Raw genomic sequence first — 25431 nt, 5'->3', positions numbered from 1 at the left:
CCGCTGGAATATCCGAACTAAACTTGCTCCACATTATCTTGAATCGAGGGAGGTCGACAGACAAACTTTCAAGCAGGAGATGAAGGACTTAATGGAAGTTTTAACAAGGACCGGTGGAAGAAATTACAAGACATGTGTTGGCAGGGCACTTCGTGTATGGATGGATGTGCCAAAATGGACCAAAATGGAAGTATCTGAAGTTGCTATACTAAAACGTACACTAACAACTTTTCCTCTCAGAATTCGTCTCATAAAAAGTGAAAATCTTGATTATTTCGTGAATAAAAGATGACTCTATTCTGGAGTTTTTGAGAGATCTGAACGAGACTCACGGAAGCAAAAAAAGGTGAAGTCGTGGAAGATGCCGTGAAAAATCGAAATAGATGGAAGCTAATGAAGTAGTAGAATCAGTAATCAGGGTGTTTAAGTTAAAGCGGCTTAGGAAGCTGGTACGTACATAATGGAAGGTCGAGATGGAAGTCCTAAATTTTTTTTTTCGACGTTTCATCTCTTCGGGAACAGCAGTGAGAGAAACAATTCTAAAGGAGTTTTCTGCTGGTAGGAATTTATTCAAGGATTTTCCAATTGAAAACTGCCATTATTGTTGCCTATACTTGTCCACTGAACAAAGACAACCTTCACAGTCGTGGATGAGCTTCTTTTCTCAAGCAAGTCTCATTTCGGTCCATATCGGGAACAGAAAAGCAATCTCACGAGGATGATATTCTTCGATTCAAGTGTACTTTTATGGATACAATGAGCGTGAACTCAATACTGAATATAGCATGGTATCGGTATGTTGGATTTCTTCAAGCACTAAAGAAGGCAGCACCCAGCTTTCTGAGACGTTGATATATTCAGTACCATGAAATCTTTCCAAGAAATTCCCTTTGAACTTGAAATAACTAGAATCGAATAAGAGGGCGAACTTCAAAGACTTTCTCATACTTATTGAATATCCTCGAATCTTATCATCTGATTATTATGAAAAATGACTGAGACACTTGAAGCGCTCGTTATAGTCGTTATGTTTCAACGATCATTGAAATTTTATATTGACACCAGCTCATAACTCAGCGTTATTTCTTCACAGAGAATTGAGTCTATTGGGAGAATATTATAAGTGGCAAGAAATTCGATATAACATTTTAATGAAGTTCTTTTTGATGGCTCTCAATTTTGATTCTATGTTCTGTGTGTGAAAATCATGCGAACATTTACGAGAATCTTGAAAATTCCAGAAAATTCCCTTGAAAATGGGATTTAACCTGGTATACAACCAGGTCCACTGGGAAAGCCAAAGTGATGCCTTCCGTATATAGTTCTCCGAGGAAGTTAACCTTTAAAGAAAAACTGGAGCCCGGATGAGGGACGAGAACCTACGTATCAGACTAACTTCCAAGGGATCGTACTGTATAGCCTTACTGATCGCAAGATGAAGTCCAAAATTCAATGTGTAGGTTAAATAATTGGAATCTCGGAAATAGGATAACTATGTTACTACGAGGATTTGTCAGAGTGCTAGATATCAGCATCGTCTTATAGTAAATCTGTTAGCGAATATGAGTACGATGCCAATTTCATAAGCACCATTACAACTGCACCAAAATAAGCCAGAAAGATGCATGCTTTTAGATAGCAAAACATGAACCTCGTTTAGAAATTGAGGGAGGCCCTTAACAAAAGCAAGTCCTTAAGGAATCTAATTCGGAAACTACTGGCTATAATTGTTTCACTGCAGGCGAAAATCCAAACTACCTTCGATGGAAAAAGTACTTAATTAACAAGGACGTCATCATCAAATCTGACAACAAACCCACAATCCCAGCAAAGTGCACTAAAAATAGCAAACGACAGCCCTCCCAACCATGATAGTGGACTGTTCGACCTAAACTCCACTCAAGGAATATTACGTTTGTTACTATTTGTAGCCTAAATCAAATTACATTCTACGGAAAATTGCTAAGGACCTGAAACCCCAAGGTGTCAACAACATGCTGTCTATCAAATCCTTCCACGTATCAAGTCGAAGTGATAAACGACACCCTAATTACGTTGAATAGATCGCTAACAAACAAATTCTTCGAGTAAATTGAATATGTGACTCGAAATTGTCACCTCGTTTACCAATGGATCAAATGTGGTAGCATATACGGACCACAAAAGGTGCACGGAAAATGCGTCAATTAAATGGCTAGCGACCACCATTCTGGTGAAAAAGCAGCGGTTCATCTTCACCAAAATTATGGCCTTAAAAAGGCTAAAGCGGGCTCTTTCATTGCCAAAATTGTCATCAATACACCCAGACCACGTGTCATCACAATACTCTCGTATAATTGGCCGTCCCCATCGTTCGCCAATACCTTTCGCACAAACCGGCATTAATCGGCCCATTACAAATAATAGTTCGCCAAATAATCCCGGCAATTCATAAGCATGTTCAAGTATTAATCTATTACTTTTTAACTATGCATATTGGAATCATTTCTCCTTCAGTCGAACGAACACATAAGGGTAATTTTTTTTCGGGAGTAGGGTAGGGAAATGCTTTTATGCACAGAGTGTTGGACTCCCGCAACAGTACGCTATCGGACTACTAACTAAATACTTCCTGTTATCAGAAAACTAGCCTTGAACCTTCCTTAAGGAACAATAGAAAACTTTACACTCCTTGGCAAGGAGGGCAACGAGGTTCACTCCCGCGATCACCATCACGGCCGGTTCGGAGACAGTGCGATAAGTAGACGCCATTGGCAAAGCTCGCCGTCTCTGCTCTTGAGTAAGGCGCTCACAATGCAACTCCTTGTCAAGAGTATCAGCCTACACCTCCACGCCATAGAGCAGAACTATCTGCGTTGCTCCCATAAGGAGACGTCTCCTAGTACATATAGGACCCCCAACATTCGCCATTAGCCGATTCAACGCCGAGACTCCAGCTGTCCGCTACCGCTTTCATTTGCTTGAAGAAGCTCATCTACAAGTCGAGCATTAAACTAAGGTGTTTAACCGCTGGTTTTGAAGCTTACTCGTCGCATCAACATGCCAAATATGCTTTGTACCTGTCCACAGTGCGTCGGGCAACAAGTGCCAAAACGTCGTCTTCACAACTGAGCAGGCGCGACTCTGAGTCTCAGCCGACTATCGTAGGAAGCGTTTCAGAAATCCGGCCCTAGGATCGGTCCCTGTGCTACTCCCGACGTGGTCCGTCTCATAGAGCAGTCTTTCAGATAATCGCTCAATATCCATAAGGGATAGCTTGGCACGTAGAATGAGTTTTCTAATATGCCTAACATATCTTCCTTCTTGAGGAATTGAAGAAATTTCTGATACCAAGCGTAATGAGGAGCACTATCCGTCGATATCGGCAGCTGTGTGCCTCGGCTCGATGAACCGTATCCACGATTCCCCTGTTCTGAATCCAAAATGCCTTGGGGATGAGTCACTAGCAGCGCAGATCGCTTCGGCGAATCTATTCCTGATGAGCTTTCGAGCGCTTTCACGGTCGGCATCATTTTCACTTGCTGATCAGGACGAGTCTCGCTACTTTCCAGCAACAAGGAAAAATTCCCTACTTCTAGCAAGCGTATTTTTCGAGTACAAGAGCCATGGGTTCGATTTAATAGAATCTGTGGCATTGGATCAGTAAGAGGGATCTTGTAGAATCTAGAATCAAATGGTCTCGAACTCTTAATTGGTTGCGATGCCAATGCTCAACATAATTATTGGTGTAGTAGCAAATGCAATCCAAGAGGAGAGAAGCTATTTGATTTCATCACCTCAGCTTATCTCATGACTGCAAACGTAGGGTGTCCCACGTTCGTGGGACCGAGAAGCAGCGAAGTAATTATCCTAACATTCTTTACCTCGAAAGTGTTAGAGTTGATTACACACTGGCGGGTGCTAGACGAGGTCTCACCGTCAGATCACCGATACCTAGAATTCAATCTCACTATTGCGGGCGAACAGTTTACAGTACAAAGACGAAATCTCAGGAAAACGGATTAGAGAAAGTTCAATGAACTTCTTGGCAATAAAGTACAGCTCCCTAGACGACTAAGAACTCCTTTGGCGCTGAAACGCAAGTTTGAAACTCTGTACTGCACACTTTTAGAGTGATATAAAGAGGGTTGTCCTATTTCCTGGGGCCAAAGCGTTAAAACGGTTCCCTGGTAGAACCGGGAACTGCAAAAACTCGGGAAATCAACCAGTCGACTTCTGAACCGTGCTTGTAAGAACAAACACTGGTTAAATTTCTGTAACTGACAGCGTGAATATAAGCGGCTCGTCAGGTGTTCGAAACGATACTCTTTTAGAGCGTACTGTGAGAAAGAGAGACTTCAAGGCTATGTAGAATCCGTAAAAGGGCTGAGTCGGCTAATTTGGAATCTCTTAGAAAACCCGACGCTACTTTCTCGAGCTCCAGACTGGAATCAGTGCAGACCCTCCTGGAAGTACACCACCCGGGAGAACGGGTGGGAGAAGTGGCAGGGGGGGGGGGAGGGAATTGACGTTTCTGGCACACTGCAAAAGTGGTTGTTACCTATGACAAGGTGAGAGCCATACTGCCCTTTGAACATTTCAAAGCACCTGGCATAAATGGCATCTACCCAGCAATACTAAAGGGGGATGGGTTTGTTCGTGGACAATGAAGAGGTGTTTGACTGTGCGCGTTTTCAAAAACTTTGTGATGCCGCCAAAGCGCATGGTTTTGATGGTGCTTTAATTAAGTGGACCTATGCTATGCTAACTCAGAGATTGCTGTGCGCTGAGGTAGGTGTTGGTCGCTATCTAACAGCAGAAGCAGCGAAAGTGTGCCCCCAAGGAGGTGTGCTTTCGCCACTTATGTGGAGTATGCTGATCGACTCACTACTCACTACTATGCGTGGGGGAGCGCCTATAGAATCGTGATGGGGCGATTCAGAAGCCGATCATCCCCGCAGATCACGTGCCCTTCACTCTTGTTAAAAATTATCCAGGGGTTATTCCCTCAGCAAGAGGAGGGCATAGACAGCTTTCAGCGACCTCTGAACGACACGGCAATACCGCCAGTCACCAGTGACGAGCTGCTGGAGATCTGCACTAGGATAGGAGATAACAAAGTTCCGGGTCTGGATGGCGTGCCGAATAAAGCCCTTAAGCTTGCCGTGAAATCCAGACCGGGCATGTTCGCTGAGTTGTTCGAAGCGTGCATGTCCGAGGGGATATTTCCTGCATCATGGAAACGACAGAAGTTGGTGCTACTGCCTAAGGCTGGCAAACCTCCAGATGAGCCAACCTATTTGTCTTTTGGACACTGTGGGCAAAATGCTAGAGCGAGTAATCTATAATAGATTACTCCCGGTTGTTGAGAGCCAGGGAGGGCAGTACTAGCAAATAATGCATAGTAGTGACCCTGGATGTGAGAAATGCATTCAATTCGGCCAATTGGAGCCTAATACGGGAATCTCTGGCGAGGATTGGTGTTCCCGCTTATCTTGCAGCTATTGTCAACAGCTACTTACAAGAACGGAGGCTTTGGTATGATACCGATGACGGACCCCAAGAGTACGTTGTCTCCGCGAGTGTCCCATAGGGCTCTGTACTGGGCCCACTGCTGGGAAACATCATGTACAACGATCCTTCCGGAGGGAGCCACGGTGGTGGGCTACGCCGATGATATAGCGCTGGTTGTTGTCGCAAAGCATCTCGAAGATGCTGAGTTATACTCATGCGAAGCGATCAGTGCTGTTAAGTGTTGACTTGAGAGTTCTGGTCTGACACTTGCGGAGGAAAAAACGGAAGCGGTCCTTATCACCAAGCGCCGTAAAAGAAATTTTGCCCGTATTCAAATTGGGAATCATATCATCCCTTCTAAGCCTGCCATCAAATACTTGGGAGTGATGATTGATGGAAAGCTTAGCTATAAGGCACCCGTGCAGTATGTCTATGACAAAGCATCCACTGCGAGTGTGGCCCTGGCAAGAATGATGCCGAACGTGGGAGGGCCACGGCATGCTTCCAGGTTGCTTGTAGCTAGGGTAGTAAGTTCGATCCTGCTCTATGAAGCTCCAGTTTGGGGAAAGGCATTGCAGGTTACATTTAACTGTAACAAACTGAGTTCAGTCTACAGAAGAACAGCTCTAAGAGTGTGCTCGGCATTCAAGACTGTCTCAGATGATGCAGCATTCGTCATTTCTGGAATGATGCCCACGGACATCTTGGCAGATGAGATGACGAATATATATAATGCGTAGTCTATCTCTCCTTTATCGCAGACGAAGAACGCCGATAGGGAGAGATCGCTAAATAGATGGCAAGAGCGTTGGGAATGCTCGGGAAAGGGTCGGTGGACACACAGGCTGATCCCTGCCATCAAGGAGTGGTTGGAGAGACGGCACGATGAGATTAATTATAATCTTACTCAGTTTCTCACGGGGCATGGAGGATATCGCCAGTACCTGTTCAGGTTTAAACTGGATACCTCACCCGACTGTCCAAACTGCGATGGAGTCTCAGAGGACCCAGAGCATGTATTCTTCCACTGTTCAAGGTTTGTGGAAGAAAGGAAGAACCTAGAGGAGACTCTAGGAGAGGTGCTCGTACCAGAGAATCTGGTGCGAAAAATGCTAACATGTGAGGAAGACTGGGATGCGATTAACACCATGATCGTATCTATCCAGAGCAAACTGCGAAAGGCAGAGGAGACCAGAAAAGCGCGGTTACGTACGCCGCGTAGAGACGAAAGGGGACCAAGCTAAAATGAGCTGACTCCGTCCCGTGATCTAATACCGTACGGTGGTTCCACGGGGCTTGGAGGGAGTCGGGGGTGGTTTTAGTGGGTAAGAACCCCACACGCTGGCGTGTCCAGGCCAGTGTCTTTTGAAGATTTCCACCTCCTCAAAAAAAAAGGACAGACGGACAGACAGACAGTAAATCGATTTTAATAAGGTTTTGTGTTTACACAAAACCTTAAAAACACGCTTCAAAGTACAGGACACATTACCGACAACATCCCCATTTTTATATTAAAATAGCAGATCAATTTAATTAACAACGCACAGAATACATCCATAAATTGTGATTATGCAAAAAAGGCTGTTTTTCCATGTAAATTCAGTGCCACGCCGAATACCTTACCACACTTCCCTACATGCGTATAAATTTTCACTATGTCAGCATAAACGAACCCTAGATAAATATACACCCATAGAATTCATTCTCTCGTTCCATTCTCCTAAAAAAATATCCTTTCATCATCCATGTAGGAGCAAAATTCCTCTGATATGGCATTGGCATAAAATTTATACCACTAGCGTCAGGAAGAACTAGCCCATTTATTGCAGATATGGATACTGACAACATAAAAAAGGAGTTTTCATGGTAAGTCAACGAGAGGTCAATAGATAGTTGGTGTCGAGGTGGTGACCGCGTGTGTATGTTAATTCAAAAGGATGTTTTGATCCTGTGCAAATTCCATTCAGAACACACTGCACCTGGTTGCGACCCGTTTTCTTTGCAGAAACTATTGAAGGATCCAATCTATTTTTAGAGGCTAACCAAAGACGAGGTATACTTTGTATGTCTCTATGGTACTTTTATGTTACATTGTAAAGGATCTTAAAGGCCTGCTTTTGAAAAAAATTTAGAACACTGCTAACGTCACCAGGAACATTAAAAAGGCGGCAGAATATATAGCCCTTTCGATGGAGAAAATAAAACTCACACAATTGATTACCTTTCGTGTCAAACGAATCCTGCTGATGTCTTCAAAGAATTGTTCTTTTTCGGATAGCAGGGTGACGCAATAAACCTTGCTCCAAAAAATATACTGTATACATGGCAATCGATTAACCCTTAGGCCGTTGACTCGCGTTGGCTCTGCAGTGCCGGCTTTATTAGCAGCCGGCAAATATCTAAAAATAAAAAATTTCAACGGGTTCCGCCAGAAATATAAACGATTTCCTGTGAAAGCCGCTTCGACGGAAGATTGTTTACTTTGCGGGTTTTCTCAAATCATTTGTTATCCTTTTTTCGAAAGCCACTAAGGACATCGAAAGAGAAAATCATACACGCAATAATTTTTTTTATGTCTGTGGAAACTGCTCTCAAACGACCATTTCCTTGATATGTAGCCAAGAGCGAAAATTTATTGACAGCAACCTGTGTTGAACGAATTCCAAAGGACACCGAAACGCACTCAAAGTTCAAAAGCCCCAGCATAAAAGTAATCCTGTTGGGGTTAATGATGGTTAAATTTGGATTCGGAATGATGTACTTGTACACGCATTTGGCCGTACGTAGGAGTATCCAGGTGTATGCCGAAGGACATTGGAAGAAAGTAGGAGAACTTGTAAAGATTTTGTAACAGCTGCGACGTGATGACGAAATGATCCTAATGAACTACAAAGTTCAAATTGTTGTCGAATGGACATGGGGAGGCGTTTGAACTTTGACTTTAGGAAAAAAGGAAATGTCTTGTAAGGGTATGTCCACGCTTAGAGGATTTGTATTGAATGTGATATGAGCAATAAATCCACCTATATCTGTCTAATGGAACTTAATAGCTTCATCATTAACTTTTCCATGAAATTCTTTTTCTGGGATAATCAAGTTGGCTGAGGGCATTTTCTATGGGGGAAGGGAATCTGTGTCTTCCTACAAAATATGTTGGATTTCCGCTGAATTACACTAACCAATTAATATGAGTAGAGGGAGTTGTAGGAGACTTATTGATTTCAGTCCTTTAGCAGTCGGTACAGGCCAATTAGCAACCGTTAAAAATACTTACAATTACTACAGATAAACCCTGCAAGTTCAAGGCTGAATTCTCCCCATAGTTCGTCTTATTGGATATTACACTAAATTAGGTTAACCACATCTGAACAAAATAAAAAATGTCTCGCCCCATTACCACTTTTTAGGTGCCAACCTCCCCAAGCCCCCCCAGTGGTGACCAGACCAGGCAGGGAGAAAATATTTTTAATGGAAAATTAAATTAGGACTCCAGTGCAAAAAAGCCTAAAAAACTAGAAATAGGACACAAAGAAGCAGACCCTTCGGCAGAAAGTGAATATAAGCTTATAACCTTGATATGACCGTTATTGGACCCTTGGGTCAAAATTAATACGCGCAAGAAGGATAACACTAATACATCCGCAATGAGTTCCGTCCCCACGTATTCGAGGAGGGCGATCAGACCCGAGTCTGCAAGGGACTCATCTGAAGTGGCTCTGTCAAGAAGCCTCACCGGAGGTTATCTGGTACCATTGGAACCGGGATGACCCTCTGAGAGCATATGCTCCAGGAGAATTCCTGGAGGATGTGTTCTCGACCCGGTTATTTGCGGTTGGCCCCATAGTGGGAGTTTCATGGTGGTTGTGGTTATGCCTACATCGCGGACAGAGCTCCTCGGAGCTCGAGTATGGAGTTGCGCTGTACAACTCGGATGCCGTACTCCTTAGTTGCGGCAGAGGTGTTAGATAGACCTCGCTTCCACTGGTATGAATGCTGAGCCTGCACTCATTATAAACCAGGACCGCTGTGCTTACATGGCGGGGCTCTGATTGTGGTCCCAAAATCAATCCGTGTCCGAAGAGGACCGTGGGATTATGCCTTCACGGCAGGTACTCACGTTAAACCCCCAGGACTTTCAATACATCCGTAATCTGCTTCAAGCTAGGGCCCGTGTGTCCCGTGAAGTAAACTGTGCCAGCAAATGGAAGCGTTAAGAAACCAGTATACCAGTTATCGTCTTGGAATTGTCGTTCTTCGTGAAATAGATCGTTACTCAAAAAGAACAGAACTTTTGACCCGGGAATTGTTTAATTTATGAAATGGCTCAAGATTGATTTGTTTTTCCAGAGTCCAGCAGTGGTGACTCTTCAAGAACTCGCCGGTCATCGCTCTATTCGAAGACACCAACTTGTGCGCCATTATTATTCCAAAGGATATTCATTGTCCTGCCGTATTCTGAGTGCACGCATATGAAGACCGAACTAACAAGACAGACCATGCTGAATGCTGGATAACCGGTCCTTCAACAAAAGCAGACGACACCATTCTCGTGCTTAGTGTTGATGGTTACAACTTGTTGAACAAACTGAACCAAAAGTGGTTGGAGTGCTGAGGAGCAGTCCTCACATGATCGTTAATGGAAGTTCAGTCATATCAGGAAACTGCAGAATGTAATATTTTTGTTTTCGAGAGTGAAAAACTTTGACAGTCTCCTTGCGAGACTGCACAGCAAAGCTTACACTTCTACTTATTCCTCAATCCTGGGAATTTGAGGACCTTGCCAATGAATAGGAAAAGAAGAATCGGGGGTCTCGGCTTCAGGGAGTTCAAATGCATATGTTCTGGAAGGGTTCAGGAGTAAACTTTTCCGTCTACTACTTTCCTACTGGAAATGAAAGCTACCTTCATGCCCATCTAAGACTCCATTTCCTGGGAGAACTTAGCCTACAAGAAAACTGTATATTAACAACTCTTATTGGACGGAACTGATAGTTGCATATATTTACGTTCTTCGACATCTCTCCCATCAAGAAATCGGTGGAGTCCTAGTCGAATTAGGCCCGAGGACAAGAAATAAAGGTACGTTCTCTGAAGCAGTCCTGGGGCTTCTGGAAGAGAAAGCTTCGGTTCCTAGCTTGGAAAGCACGTGCTCTCTCAAAATCGAAGGTCTTGAGTGCCTCACAGAAAAAAACGAGGTAGAAAAGACCATCAAACGTGAATGTTCGGAGTAACCAATGTCCGGATCCTCTGCGAACTCTCGAGGCCAAAAGCTCGCTGTGGTGGAAGTTGCGGAGCAATAGGCAAGGAAACGTCTAAACAGCGGGAAAATCAGAATTAGTTAAGTAGTGTATAGGACACAAATCCGGCCGCCCCAACCATATGTTACAGATGTTTCGATTATGGACACAAGTCTGCTACCTGTCGATGACTTGATAGAATAGCAACATGGCGAAAATGCGGTCAGACCGGCCCTAAAACGAACACCTGCAACGAAAAGGAGAGTTACGCTATATTTAGGGACCATAGTACGTCTGATGTGAACGTTGCGCACACTGCGGGCCCGGGGCGGTATCCAGTCTTCAGAGCAGAACTGGAAACCGCTAGGATGCGGTGAACAAGATTCGCATCCTCCAAATCAATATGCACCGGAATACAACCGCTCACGAGTTGCTAGCGCAGTTCGCTGCGGAAACCAAAGCTAATTTAATGCTCATCAGTGAGTAGCACCGAAATAGGCACCCAGTTTCATGGCACCCTGACATATCACGTACCGCTACCATCTCAGTTCGGGACGACAACCAAGGTCGAGAGGACGTCTTTGTCTTGATTCGGTGTTTTGGGGGTAACGTTTTTCAGTGCCTATCTAACACCGAATGAGACGATATCGGACTTTCGATGCAGACTTGACGTTTTGGAGGACGCTATATTGGGAGCAGAGCGATTCTGGTTGTTGGTTAGTTGACACAAACTCTCGGTTCAGTTATGAACCTGAAAAAGGCAGCCACCGGAACTTCCATGTCTAATTGGGCATCAAGGCGTGGCAAACCTTCTGTATATTGGTGCAAATTACAGAGCTCTGGAGGGAGTGTCACTGGCCCCGTCCCTTGATACAACGTCTTAACAACCGGAAGGAGACATGTGCCATAGCCATGACAGTACAGATCAACCAACTGAAACGATACGCGCTGCCGGAGACTTATCCCCAGGGGAGCTCGGTTTTAGAGGGGGAAGATCCACAGTTGATGCTGTCATGCAAGTCGTGGATGTCGTTCGTCGAGCGGAGGCACATAGCCGCCGAACTCGACAGGTGGTGCTCCTCGTAACGCTTGACGTCAAAAACCCCTTTAATTCCGTAAAATTGGAAGACATTCTAGGCACACTAGACGATACTTTCCACGTGCCGAACTTTGTCTTACGGTTATTGAGGAACTATCTGAGGAACCGCTCCCCGCTCTATGAAACGCTAGACTGTTAAAAGAGCATGGGGGTCATGTTGGCGGTAGCGCACAGATCCATCCTAAAGCCGAACCTCTGGAATGCTACCTATGGTAGCTTACGTAAACTCGACATATCGAAAAGTCGCGCTTGGTCGGTTATTCAGATAATGTCGCAGCGCTTATTGCTGTAGGCACTCTCGAACAGGCGCAATGAACATGTTTTTTCCAGTTAAGAAATTAGGAACTCCATCTTTCGGAGTGCATGTTTCAGCCGAATATTATTAGGGATATCCGTTGTGAACCAAGTTGAGTACGAATGCAGGGAAAGAACGGACATAATAGGAGAGAAGATCGGATAGGATATTGTAAAAGGTGCTAAGAGCTTGATCATACTTTGCATAATTGTGAACCGAGTTGATAGATGTTGAAGCTGAGTTGAGACCGTCAAAGTTGGCTTTGTGGAAGTTGAACTTAATGCACTTACAAGCAGTTTTGGAGTTTCAAAGAGTGAACTCAGCTTTAAATTCAAGTGGGGGTGGTTAGCGGAAGTAATTGGAAGGCTAGGATGATTTGGCCAGTGGAACATGGAAGGTGAAAATCTTCTCAAAGGAAGAAAGGGAGGGAAGGTGATCTATGATAACAGTAGACAGTAAGAAGTTCAGGCAAACTGTCAAACAATTCTTCGTACAGGTGAGCAGGACAAGCTTAAGAGACGTATATATAAGATACAATCAGGCATTCGATAGAGTTAAAAGGCGAAACCGATCACGACGAGCCGACCCCAATTGTGAACGGGACAAAGGCTGAAGAAAAAGAAGAAGACAATGAACGGGAGGGAGTTGGGCGGGGAGACAAGAAGAGCAATACAATCCTAAGGAGAGCCTGAGGAGGAAAAGATGAGTACGGCGGGGAGTGTATTTTTTATTGCAATTAGGACCCCACCGCCGGTGGATTTACGAGATGCATCCCGGCCCGGGAGCGGAAAGCAGGGGAGCTCGGAGTCTAATATGACATTGTCCAGCCAGCTTTCGGAGATACAGATGATATGGGGTTGTTTAGCCATCGCGGGTAAATTGAAGCCCCGCGCTTGGTTCTTCAATCCCTAACATTTTGATAAAACAGACAGACAGTAACCACAGATTCAGTTGCATTGTTGGACAAGGCAGGCGGGTTGTCCTGAAATTTAGACGCGAATTGGTGCACTTCTAGGCTTCGGCCAGAAAGAAAGATTCCCGATGACGTCAAATTCGTGCGAATAAGTGACCTTGAAAGATGCTATCACTTGGTCTGTGTTGCTGTCTTTCATCAATTTAACGCAGAACTTGACTTTAACTTGAACATTGGCATGGTGCTCCGAGCTCGAATAACAATACCACCTAGAATCCCCTCTGACAATCAGGTGAGAGTGAACACTGAAGCCATCCACAACACAGTCCTCCGCGACACCTATAAGAGGGAAATGGATGCCGCAATAACCACAGTCAACGGAGGACCTGGAGATGAAGCATCCACAAATGATCTTCACAATCACGTGAAGAACGTTACCACAAACATACTTGGCCATAGCCGCAAAAGGAATTGGAACGGCTGGTTTGACGATAAATGTAAGCTAGTAGCGGAACGGAAGAATGCCGCATACCGAGTAATGTTGCATTCTCAAAGAACGCGGGCACACGCAGAGACTTAACACGAACTCCATCGAGCGGAGAAACGACTTCACAGACGAAAAAAGCAAGCCTGAAAGAACCAACAAGTCTGTGAACTAGTAAAGTACAGGGAGTAACCACCAGGCGTAGAAGTTTTACCAACAAGTCAGCAGGATGAAGCCTTATACACTTCGATGCTCATCCTGCCAAGATAAAGAGGGAAATCTGATTTCCGACAGAATGAGCATATTGGAGCGATGGGTTGAGTACTTTGATGAGCTACTGAACAACCAGAACATCGGCGAGTTAGAGGTCCCGAAGAAAGAAAGAAAGAAGACGACGGACAAATACTGCCACCACCAAGTATACAAGAAACAGTCCGTGCAATTCATCGGCCAAAAAATCATAAGTCGCCAGCAGCCGACGAAATTCCTGCCGAATTGCTTAAATATGGAGGCGACCAGTTGCACCAAGTGGTTCATCAACTTGTGCTCAAGGTATGGGACAGCGAATCAATGCCTGACGATTGGCAACGAGGCATTATCTGTCTCATACATAGAAAGGGAGATATCACACAGTGCAGCAATTATAGAGGTCACGTTGCTGAGTACCATCTCTAAGATATTCTCCGCTATCTTGCTAGGCCGGATAGCCCCATACGCCCAGAACATCATTGGCCCATACCAAAGAGGTTTCACCCCAGGCAAATCAGCAACAGATCAGATTTTCTCTCTGCGGCAAGCGATGGAAAAACTGTTGGAAATATGGACAACAGTTGCACCATCTGTTCTTTGACTTTAAAGCAGCCTATGATAGCATAGCCAGGGTAAAACTGTACACGGCCATGAGAGAATTCTGTATCTCGGCGAAATTAATAAGACTGACTAGGCTGGCCCTGACCAATGTGCGAGGCCAGATAAAAGCAGCAGAATCACTGTCAAGACCATTCGACATCAACAACGGTCTACAACAAGGTGATGCCCTATCATGCGTCCTTTTTAACCTGGCCCTCGAGAAAGTGATCCGTAATGCTGAGGTAAATGCAAGAGGCACGATCCTCTTTAAGTCTTCCCAACTACTGGCCTATGCTGACGATATAGACATCAAGGGAAGAACCAACCGAGTCATACAAACTGCCTTCATCAAGATCGAGCAGGCGGCGCCGAGATCTTGGACTGCACATCAATGAAGGCAAGACAAAATATATGGTGGCAACGTCAGCACCGAAGACGAACCAAGCAACAACATCAAATCGCACTGGTCAAACAGGAAGAATAAGGATAGGAGAATACAATTTTGAGACTGTTAACAATTTCTCCTATCTAGGGTCGAAAATCACAACCGATAAGAGCTACGATGATGAAATCCGCGCAGGGTTGTTGGCTGCCAACGGAGCCTATTTCAGCTTACAAAAACTCTTCCGCTCGAAACGTCTCACCACAGGGTCAAAGCTCTTACCGTACAAGACAATCATCTTGCCAGTCCTCATGTATTCCTCGGATACTTGGGTTCTTAGCAAGAAGAATTGCGAACTCTTGGCCGCGTTCGAGAGAAGAATCCCACGAAGAATTTTTGGCCCGCGACATGAGGATGGACGATTCCGTAGCCTTCATAACGACGAAATCTATGAGCGATACCATGACCGTCAGGCTGTGGATAAAATCCGGCTCAACAGGTTACGGTGGGAGGATCACTTAATCAGCATGGATGAGGATGATCCAGCCCGGAAAGTCTATAAATATCTATGGTAGGAAAAGTAGACGAGGCAGACCCTGCCTAAGATCGAGCGATGGCGTAAGTCAGGACCCCAGACAGTTTTTAGGGATATCTAATTGGTGGACCTCGGTGCAAGACCGGGATGTCTGGAGTTCCTTATTAAGGCAGGCGTTAGTGGTGATGTTTGCAGTCTCAACATGTCCCCCATCAAGAAATCGGTATGACCTGAATACTTATGCATTATAAAGCCTGGTAATGTTTTCCAATCGGAGGATTAACCCCTCGAAAAGGCCCTCACCCCCCTTAAGCAGAGCGTGACAATTCTTCCTACTATTTATCTGTTAATACTTCTCAACATCTCTCTGACAATGTTGCCTTAAGAGCGTTCCCCTGTGTCTGTCATCTAAGGAAGAGATCTAGAGTGCGGCCCAAAGAGCTTTTAGTGGTATTGAAATTCAGGGCAGAGCAAGTGTTCAGAAAAGAAGACAACAGAAAGGAAGAATGGGAGAGGTTGTTGGAAGGAATTGGAAGGCTAGAATGATTAGGTCAGCCATGAGGAGGTTAAAATATCCGCAAATGAAGAAAAGGAGGGAAAGTAATCTGAATGTAAGGACAGACAAATTGTCAAACAATTCTTCGTATAGGTGGACCAAGCACAGGCGGCTAGATACAAGATGCAATGAACGGGAGGCAGTTAGTTGGGGAGACACGAATAGCAACACAGTTATAAGGAGAGCCATAGGAGAACAAGACGAGTTCGGCACAGGGTGTATCTTTTATTGCAATTAGGACCCCATCGCCAGTGGATTTTGGATATTTATCCCGGTCGCTGTTACAGCGAAAAATTGAGTATCCTTCGGGAAGCGCGGAGTTTAATATGGTGTCGACCAGCCAACTTTCGGAGATACAGATGACATGATGTTGCGAAGCCAGCGCGGATAAATTAAAGACCCCTAGCTTCGTTCTTAAGCCCCTAACATTTTGATAGAACAGACGGACAGTAAATACAAATCCAGTTACATTGCTCAACGAGGCAAGCAGGTTGTCCTGAAATTTACCTGCGAATTGGTGTCGTTGTATGGCTTGATGAACACACTTTCAGGCTAGAAAGAAGGATTGCTGATGACGTCAAATTCGCGAGGAGTTACGTTGAAAGACGCTATCACTCGATTGGTCTTGCTGTCTTTTGCTAGTTTGGCATAGGCGTTAACCTGGACCAGAATCTTGCTGCCAAAACCCTGCCAGAAACCAATCATAGTCGTTTTTCGATAGCCAAATGTCGTAGCCGTGAGGTGAGTCCCTACCGGGGGCTTTATACACGTAGCAGTAAAATTTCAAAATTTTCAGGTTGCTACCTCACAAATTTCTATCTATCTACACAATAACACTATCTTTTAATAAGATAGTATTCGTTCAGTGTTCCTTTTAATCTTCTAGTTCTTAATTCATTCGTATTGTCGCTTAACAGGACCAGGCACATGAATAAGTTGCAAAATACCTAGGCCCATAGTGAAATGCCTAGCACAATAGGAACCTAACATATACTCATAACCTGTATGTATAGTATAACAACCAACCACAAAAGAACTCTAGTTATTTGTTAGCCTAACAAGCTTCAACTCAGAACTCCATTCTTACGGTTGCATTCAGTTGCAATTCATTTATCTTCTTCTTTGTCGTTGGATTTCTAAGTGAATCCAAGATATAAAAACATCGACCAATGCAGAATTCAATTTTATTTCGTTTTCAATTTCTTTTCAAGTGGATTCAATTTGGTCCCCTTTTTATCATATTTTATTCCGATATTCATATTTATGGCCAATATCACCTTTGGATACATTCTAAGCGAATCAGGCTATTACACCACAATCCTGTCTACAAATGAAGGAATATCATCTCAAGCACCGTTTTATGACTGACTCCTCAGTGCAGACAGCAAGGCGGTAAAATTTTATGCTTCTGCATAATACATTTGAATATGATACCAAACGCTGAGTTCCTTCATTGGAAGCACTTTTATATGCATTCAATTTCGGTTTATTTGTTCCAAGAAACATGGCATTCCCACTCCTCTCCACGTAATCATAGCACTCGTAAAAGATATCACAATAACCCACTTATCCTTGCTAACTAAAGCCCACTAACGTCCATCCAACCTCTACATCTAACCATGTAAATTACTTCGTTATTACATTTCCTATGCTAAAGGACTCAAATTGCTTATGCCAAGATTAAAGTCGGTTGAAACAATCCCCGGCACCTCCTCCTTGCCCAGCATGTTAAAAAAGTAGGTAACGGTGGAACAAGAACATGATAAATATAGATGAAAAGAAACGAAAGGGAAAAAGTTGCCATGATACCATTAATTTTAAATAAACTCGCCATATCCCTGCGGAGGCAATAACATTTTCATTCTGGGTTTAGTGTGTAATAAAAAGCAGAGAAATCGCTTCAGCAAGGCTTCTCCTACTGGGCCTCCGCTGGTGCGCAACACCGCGCCTTCGTCCGACACATATAATTTATTCATATTTAATGACTCTTGAAATCATTAAATTGTTCGACATTGTACTTGCAGTGAATTGTACTGGAAAAGTGGTTGGCAAATAGACTCAAATAAGAAGGGATAATAACGCTAATATCAGATTTCAGGACGCTGGAAAATAAATGTGAAACTTCCACTTCAACCAATTAATCAATCAGATGAAGATCTCTTCAGAAAAGATACCATAATTGGTTTGATTTATTACACGCGGAAGCATTCAAGGTACTAACCACTGCGCCAAGAGTCTTTTTCTACCCTTCAAGGAGGAATTAACCAGGCTCAGTTTCTAATTTATGCTCAGAAATATTTTCAGCATAAGCCTCTAATAGGACTAATTCTTCTAGGCTTCATTCACGCCGCCGGCTCCTTTTTGCTAAAGGCATCTCCACGTCAAATTTGAGGAACTCACAATATAAAAACAATGCAAAACCCAACCCCTTGCCCATCTCTCGGATTTTCTTTTGATGTAGATACCAAAAGGACTAAGGAAGTTCCAGTACGATGAACATTATTAATCCCAAGTGAAATCCTTGGAGGCAAATTGAATTAGGAAGCTACAGCATCATAAAAATAGGGCAATTATTCTTTCTACTCCTTATAATGTAGCGAACTTTTACCGAAGGAATAAGTTACCCGGAATAGCTCTGAAATCTGACGTAATGTTTAATGGATCGTAAATTCACAAAAATTACAGATTTTTCCCATTTACAGATGCTTAGGAGAGCATTGAAACTTCCTCCGGTCAGCTGCGATCAATGCTCCCTATAAAAACTCACAAAGTACTCTCTCATTTGATCCTTCGAACTTCCTCATTTTGAAACAGTCGAACAATGGTTGCAGTCTAGGTCCTTGTTATGACAAAGTGTTGAACTTTGATGTACAGTTTACATTGCTCCCTTCGCGTGTCCCTTGCTCCTATTACTACTGTTCAACTTCATCCTTGTGCTATGTGTTTACTTCTTCCATTAAGTCTTTACTCAAACTCAAGTGCCTTCAAGGACCTTGGCTGGAATCATACTCAGACGTTTTACTTTCTTAAGTATCCTTGAGTGCACGCAATTTTTTTAATGTGAATAATTTTTGTTTTGTTTCTTTTGCAGCGGATAGTTCCTTTCTATTGGCAAATGCTCAAATTGTCGACTTTCCTATTGTTTATTGCAATGAGTCCTTTTGCAAAATTAGCGGATACAACCGAGCTGAAGTCATGCAGAAGTCGTGTAGGTGAGTACGGATAAAAATGTGTAATATTTACTTTTTATATATAAAAATCTACTATCTGATAAAATTGATGACTCTGTGTAGTGTCTAGGATAAATTTTTGGGCTGAATGTAGCATAAAACGTAGTCACCATCAACATCAACGGCGCAACAACCGGTATCCGGTCTAGGCCTGCCTTAACAAGGAACTCCAGACATCCCGATTTTGCGCCGAGGTCCACCAATTCGCTATCCCTAAAAGCTGTCTGGCGTCCTGACTTACGCCTTCGGTCCATCTTAGGCAGGGTCTGCCTCGTCTTCTTTTTCTATGATAGATATTGCCCTTATAGACTTTCCGGGTGGGATCATCCTCATCCATACGGATTAAGTGATCCTCCCACCGTAACCTATCGAGCCGGATTTTATCCACAACCGACCGGTCATGGTATCGCTCACAGATTTCGTCATTGTGTAGGCTACGGAATCGTCCATCCTCATGTAGGCGGCCAAAAATTCTTCGGAGGATTCTTCTCTCGAACGCGGCCAAGAGTTCGCAATTTTTCTTGCTAAGAACCCAAGTTTCCGAGGAATACATGAGGACTGGCAAGAGCATAGTCTTGTACAGTAAGAGCTTTGCCCCTATGGTGAGACGTTTCGAGCGGAACAGTCTTTGTAAGCTGAAATAGGCTCTGTTGAAAAAAAAAAAAGTGAAGTGACGGCGGCTTTACGGTTTCTTACCAGGACAGAGGCAAATCGTCAGACGCTGCCTCACCTCTGCCCTGGGAGCAGCGTGACCGTAGCGGCTCGCAGATGTTGAATGCTCCTTTATATAATTCGTAAAACACGACATGCCTACGAATTATATTGAGCGCAAATCCGCCTTGCTGACCAAAGCTGGCCATGGCTGAAATATTCGCACGTTCCATGAGAAAATGCGCAAATCGTTGATCCGTTGTCGTTGCCGGGTCCGCCGTTTTAAAGTCCGTCCTGTCCGAGGCTCCTGTTGTGGCTTCGTAACAAGTTGGTTTCCGTGTAGGGTTGTCAGCCCTACCCAACCCCCAACCTGGAGGACCAGTTGGTATAATTTGTCGCGTTTTTTGGCGCGGGAGACTCGCCTTCATCCTTCTCCGTCTGCAGCTTTTCGTCAAGAAAGAGCTCCCGGCGGTCACGACGTGGAGGGGGAGATAGGGTTTGGTGGTAGAGCTGTTAGTGTTGGTTCAGCAGGCATTTCCCAGGTTTTATGCTCCATCGTGGGTACCAATCCACGTTTCGCCCTGGGACCTATACAACCCTTTGACCACTATTCAATTCATTATACTCAAAGTGTCATAAACCCCGCCTAAACCCTGCCTAACTGCATTTAATTCAGGAGTAGATTTTCACCACTAATGTCTATTAAAGCCCCATTTCTGGGCACATTACTTAGGAAAATCATGTCCAATGACGTGCGTGTGTTTGAAGTGGGAGACCACTCAGACCCTACTAGTCCATTGTACTTGATTCTACCGTCTAGCGGAATATCCAGGATTTGTTTGTGTATCGCAGGACTTCCCTTAGTGGACAATCCCATCATGATCCCATAGGAGGAGTGCTCACATATACCCAGCCAATGAATTATGGCCAGAGAGGAAGCCCACAATACTCCTCCAAGTCCTCCTGCTTTTCGACAGGTTCTTTGGTCCTAACAAGAAAAGTTGTGGTGTGTTTAAAAGGATTAAAGCTCAGCCACCTGTCATTATGGGAAGCTTCTTTCAGTTTCTGCCAATTGCATTAGCCAATGCAACTGACACCCTGATTGCTGGCTATGCTCCGGGTATGAAGAAATTGAACCCCGTTTAATTAAAGCATCCGCGATTTCATTTCCCTCTACACCACAATGATCGGGTACCTAGAGGAGTTCCACTGTATTGAATCTAGAAACAGAGTTCAATCGATTTCTACATTCCTGAATGATTTTTGAAGTGATCAAAGGAATGCTCAACGACGCCAGCTTAACTATCGCTTTAGATTGCAATTTGTCTGGCCTTCAACCACCTTTAGCCGGAGAAACCGAGTATACCGTCCCAAGGGAAAAGCTCACCTCACGTTTTTATTCGAAAGATAGACTCCTGCTCCAGAACCCTGTTCTGTTTTTGAGCCATCAGTGTAGAAGACGTCAGTATATCCTGACACGCATTCTCCTAGTTCGTCCCAGTTTTGTCTTCGCTTGAAGATAACTACATATCTTCTACCAGATGAATGGGGATCCCAAAATCAGAAGGCGTTGCGAAAACTGGATTCAGTTTTCCCAATAACTCTTCCAATGCTCTGTGCCTCCACGTCTACTATTTCCCCACAGATCTAATCAAATTAATCTATGAGCTGCCTTTATTGCAGTACTTTGAATAAATATATCTAAGGGCTGCAAATTGAGTAATGCATTCAGCGCTGCACCGGAAGTCGAGCTCATGGCACCGGTGATACCCAGACACACAGTTCTTTGCAGTGTGGCTAATTTACAGCGAAAACTCCTTTTGTTTCACCATAACCCACCACACTACGCATTCATAAGCGAACATCGGCGTAATGATAGCAACATATATTCATATTACTACTTGAAACCTAAGTCCCCATGGTGGGGCAAACGTCAGCCTGCGCAACCCATAAGCTAAAAAAGCTTGTTTTATCTTTACCTGTACATATTTGCTCAAAAGAAACTTCTTACCTAGAACAACTCCCAGATAATTCACTTCTTCGAAGACTTCAAAGGTTGTGCTCCTCATCCCTAGCAAGCAGACCATTCAGTTTCCTCCTTTTTCTAAATAATTCCATTGTGATTTTATTTGGATTTACTGAAAGCCCTTGAATAAGGCACCAACTGTAAATCAATCAAATCCCACTTCAACACAGCAATCTCTGCGTTAACATAGCATAGATCCACTTAATTAAAGTTACGTCAAGGTCATGCTCTCTGGCGGCATCACAGAGGGCGTACAGTCAAACGCCCCTTCATTGTCCACGAAAACCCCATCGCGTACTTGCCTTTCAGAGTTGCGACCTCTACCTACCAGAGTGAAGAGCAGACTCACAGGGCTTTCCACGAATGTGCCAGATGTTTTGAAATGTATTGGTAACAACCGCTCTAGCAGTGCCCCAATTCGCCTTGCTACACCTTCGTGTTGAAAGATTTGCAGAAACCCCCAATTCTCTTCCTCCCACTTCTGATACCTGTTCTCCTGGATGGTGCATTTCTGTATAAACTCAACTCTGGGGTTCGAGAAAGTACCATTCGGATTTTTAAGAGCGGCCAACTTGGCCGACTCATCTTTATTAAGGACTCTGCACAACCTGGAAGTCTCCCTTTCACCTTGCAGTTCCTCATAATATGCACGCGCATACCGCATTGGCCTCGGAAAATAAGACAAGTCTCGCCAAAGCACTTTAAAAGTGTACGATTCAGAGTTTCCTATTGATCTTCAATCGCCAAAGGAGTCCTTAATTGTCAAGGGAGCTCCACTCTGTCGTCAAGAAATTCATTGAACTTTGTCCAACCTGTTTTCCTAGAATTGTGTCTTTGTATTTCAGACTTTTATAGTCATACTAAATTCTTAGCAACGGTGAGTTGAGTGAAAGACTTCATCTAGCACTCGACAGTCTCTAACCAACTCTAACAACTTTGAAGTGCAGATGGCAGACAGATGGGGGAGACTTTGGCATGCTACACTTTCTCTAACCTTTATGTTTGTAGACATAAATATAGTCTAATATAAAAAGCGCCGCTAACTGAAAAGTCTGCTGCATTCAGTGTGGATCTTAGCCTATCCTTACCTTCCCCTGAAAGTTCTCCTTTCTTGCATTTTATTTCTCTGGATATCGCCAAAATTGGTGGTGTAGTAGCAGCCATATCCACATTCTCAAGAAACTTTCCATCAAGCGGATGCGAACTTAGGACCCCCAATCCTTATATAAAAATATGCTCTGGCCAAAAGTATGGGTGGGTTTACGCTCAATATAATTCGCAGTCATATCGTGTTCTGCGCCCCGCATCGGTCACCCTGCTCCTAGGTCAGAGGTGAGGCAGCGTCTGACGATTTAGCCCCACCCTGGTAAGAAACCGGAAACGTCCATCCAAAATCCAAAAAATCTTCGGAAGATTCTAATTTCGAAAGCGGCCAAGAGTTGGCAATTTGTCCTGCTAAGAACCCCAGTCTCCGAGGATTATATGAGGACTGGCAAGATCACTGTTTTGCACAGTAAGAACTTTGACCCTATGGAGAGAGGTTTCGAGCGGAACAGTTTTTGTAAGCTGAGATAGTCTCTGTTGGCTGCCAACAACCGAGCGCGGATTTCATCATCGTAGCTGTTATCGGTTGTGATTTTCGAACCGTAGATAGGAGATATTTCTGCTTCTAGTTTCATTTTGCCGTCTAGGATGCGTTGCCGTTCTTCCCGAGAAACAACCTCCCTTGGCTCATCTCCCTTGCGCTTGTATATGGCTTGATAGTTCAGCGCCTGGAAAGTATTGTCTAGTGTGCCTAGAGTGTCTTTCCATCTTATGGAATTAAGCATTACAAGGAGCACCACCCGTCGAGTTCGGCGGCTATGTGCCTCCGCTCGTCGAACGGCATCTACGACTTGCATAATAGCAACAACTATGGATCTCTCCGCTCTAAAACCAAACTGCCGGGGAGATAAATCTCTGGCAGCACGTATCGCACTTTTGCAGCAGTGTCAAGCATACATAGTGGGCGGTATGAAGACGGCAATTCGGGATCGCCTTTCCCTTTGTGGATCAGCGCAAGCCTCGCCACCTTCCAACGAGCAGGGAAAATTCCCTCCTTCAAGCAAGCGTTGAATGCGCCGCAGTAGGTGTGGCCGGTGTTGGAACACCGGTTTGTATACCTCTGCTGGAATGCCATCAGGTCCTGGTGCTTTCTTGCTTGTCATAGACTGCCTGTGCCAACTCTTTTATAGAGAAAAGTGGATAGTCCTCTGCGCTCTCCGCGCCGACTTCATCATCCCATACGGGGTGCGCAGGGAATAGTGCCCTTACATTGCGGTCCATCTGCTCGGTCTTAAATGAACAGGGTTTCCGTAAAGCCTCGATTTTTCAGTCGAGTCCCCTCGTCGATCAGATCCTGCCAGCAACGAGCTTTGCCCTTTTTTATTATGCTGCAGAGTCTCCTTTTGGCTGATTTGTATTCCGTCACTATGGTACATGCCTCCTCCCGGTCGCTTAGACGTTGTATTAAGCGGCGGAGGCTGTAGCAGTCCTTCCGGGGGCTCTGTGATTTCCACTGTCCACCAATACATAGAAGGTTTGCCACGTCTCGATGCCCTCCTGGGCATGGAGGCTCCGCAGGTCGTCGTTATCAGGTTCATAATTGAATTTACGACAGTGTCGGCTGCAACGCCACCGCCCCCAGCATATGCGGCATTCTTCCTTTCTGTTGCTAGCTTACACTTATCGTCGAATCAGCCGTTCCGACTCTTTTTGCGGCTGGGGCCAAATGTGTTAGTGATCGTATTTATGAGAAAATATATGCGTGAATAAGTTCTCAGTTCGAATATTCGGAGGCAGGCGATAGGGCTAGAAGACAAAAATGAGAATACGCGTAGACCTAGAAAGGGAATGAACTTAAGGGAGCTTTCTGGTAAATTTTTAAAATTAATAAAATGCCACTATTAACTTTCTTTGGACAGACAACGTAATGGGATGTAATTTAAGGCCTGGAAACTGTTGAATCTAGACCGATTGGATAGGTTCTGAGGACGCCACCTGTTTCCCTTTTTGATTCACACATTTTGCGTTGTCACTTCTCACCCAGTATCAGAAATGAAATCATTTTCGAAAAGTATTAATCAAGCCCTTTTATTTGATACCCCACATGACCATGTTCTGTGGAAAAAATTGTACATTTTTTTGGAAAAAATTGTACACACAAAAATTTACTGACAGGCAGGCAGACAGACAGTGAATCCATTTTAAAGAGGTTTTGTTTTACACTTGGCCTTATGATGAATTGATATACCATTATTTATGACCCGGGATCGAACCTGATGGAAGATCTGAAAAGTTTTCACAGTTCCTTTCGGAATGTTTAGATCACACAATTCCAAAGCTCATGGCTTTCCTTGTCCGTTGATTCGTACGGAAGTCAGTGAAACAGAGTTCACCACAAGAAAATAGGTCGAATTCAGATTCGGAGATCTTATGTGTGTAGCGCTGCTAATTTTTGACTTTGATTAATGTCGGCTGGTCAATAATCTCATATATGTTTCCACTCTGGACAGAAAAAATGAAAACCAATTCGAAATCCCCACCAACAAGTAGAATGTGTTAGGAATCGATGAACTGGCAAAACCAGATTATATGCGAAGTGCCTTAAACCGGTTTAACTTATGGAAATTAAGTTGACTG

At 44.1% G+C, this 25431-nt stretch overlaps 1 protein-coding gene across 8 annotated transcripts in view; it reads left to right on the top strand.

Moving 5' to 3' along the window:
- LOC119655840 (potassium voltage-gated channel protein eag) overlaps positions 1 to 25431 on the top strand; it is a 274252-nt gene that overhangs the window by 135230 nt on the left and 113591 nt on the right. For all 8 annotated transcript variants that reach the window (XM_038061951.1, XM_038061949.1, XM_038061948.1 and 5 more), the window contains one exon: positions 18935 to 19055. In XM_038061951.1, coding sequence (XP_037917879.1) covers positions 18935 to 19055 — 121 coding nt within the window. The remainder of the gene's footprint in view (positions 1 to 18934; positions 19056 to 25431) is intronic.

This window comes from Hermetia illucens, chromosome 4 (assembly GCF_905115235.1).
Source record: "Hermetia illucens chromosome 4, iHerIll2.2.curated.20191125, whole genome shotgun sequence".
Taxonomy (NCBI): domain Eukaryota; kingdom Metazoa; phylum Arthropoda; class Insecta; order Diptera; family Stratiomyidae; genus Hermetia; species Hermetia illucens.
This window is presented reverse-complemented; position numbering and strand designations above follow the sequence as displayed.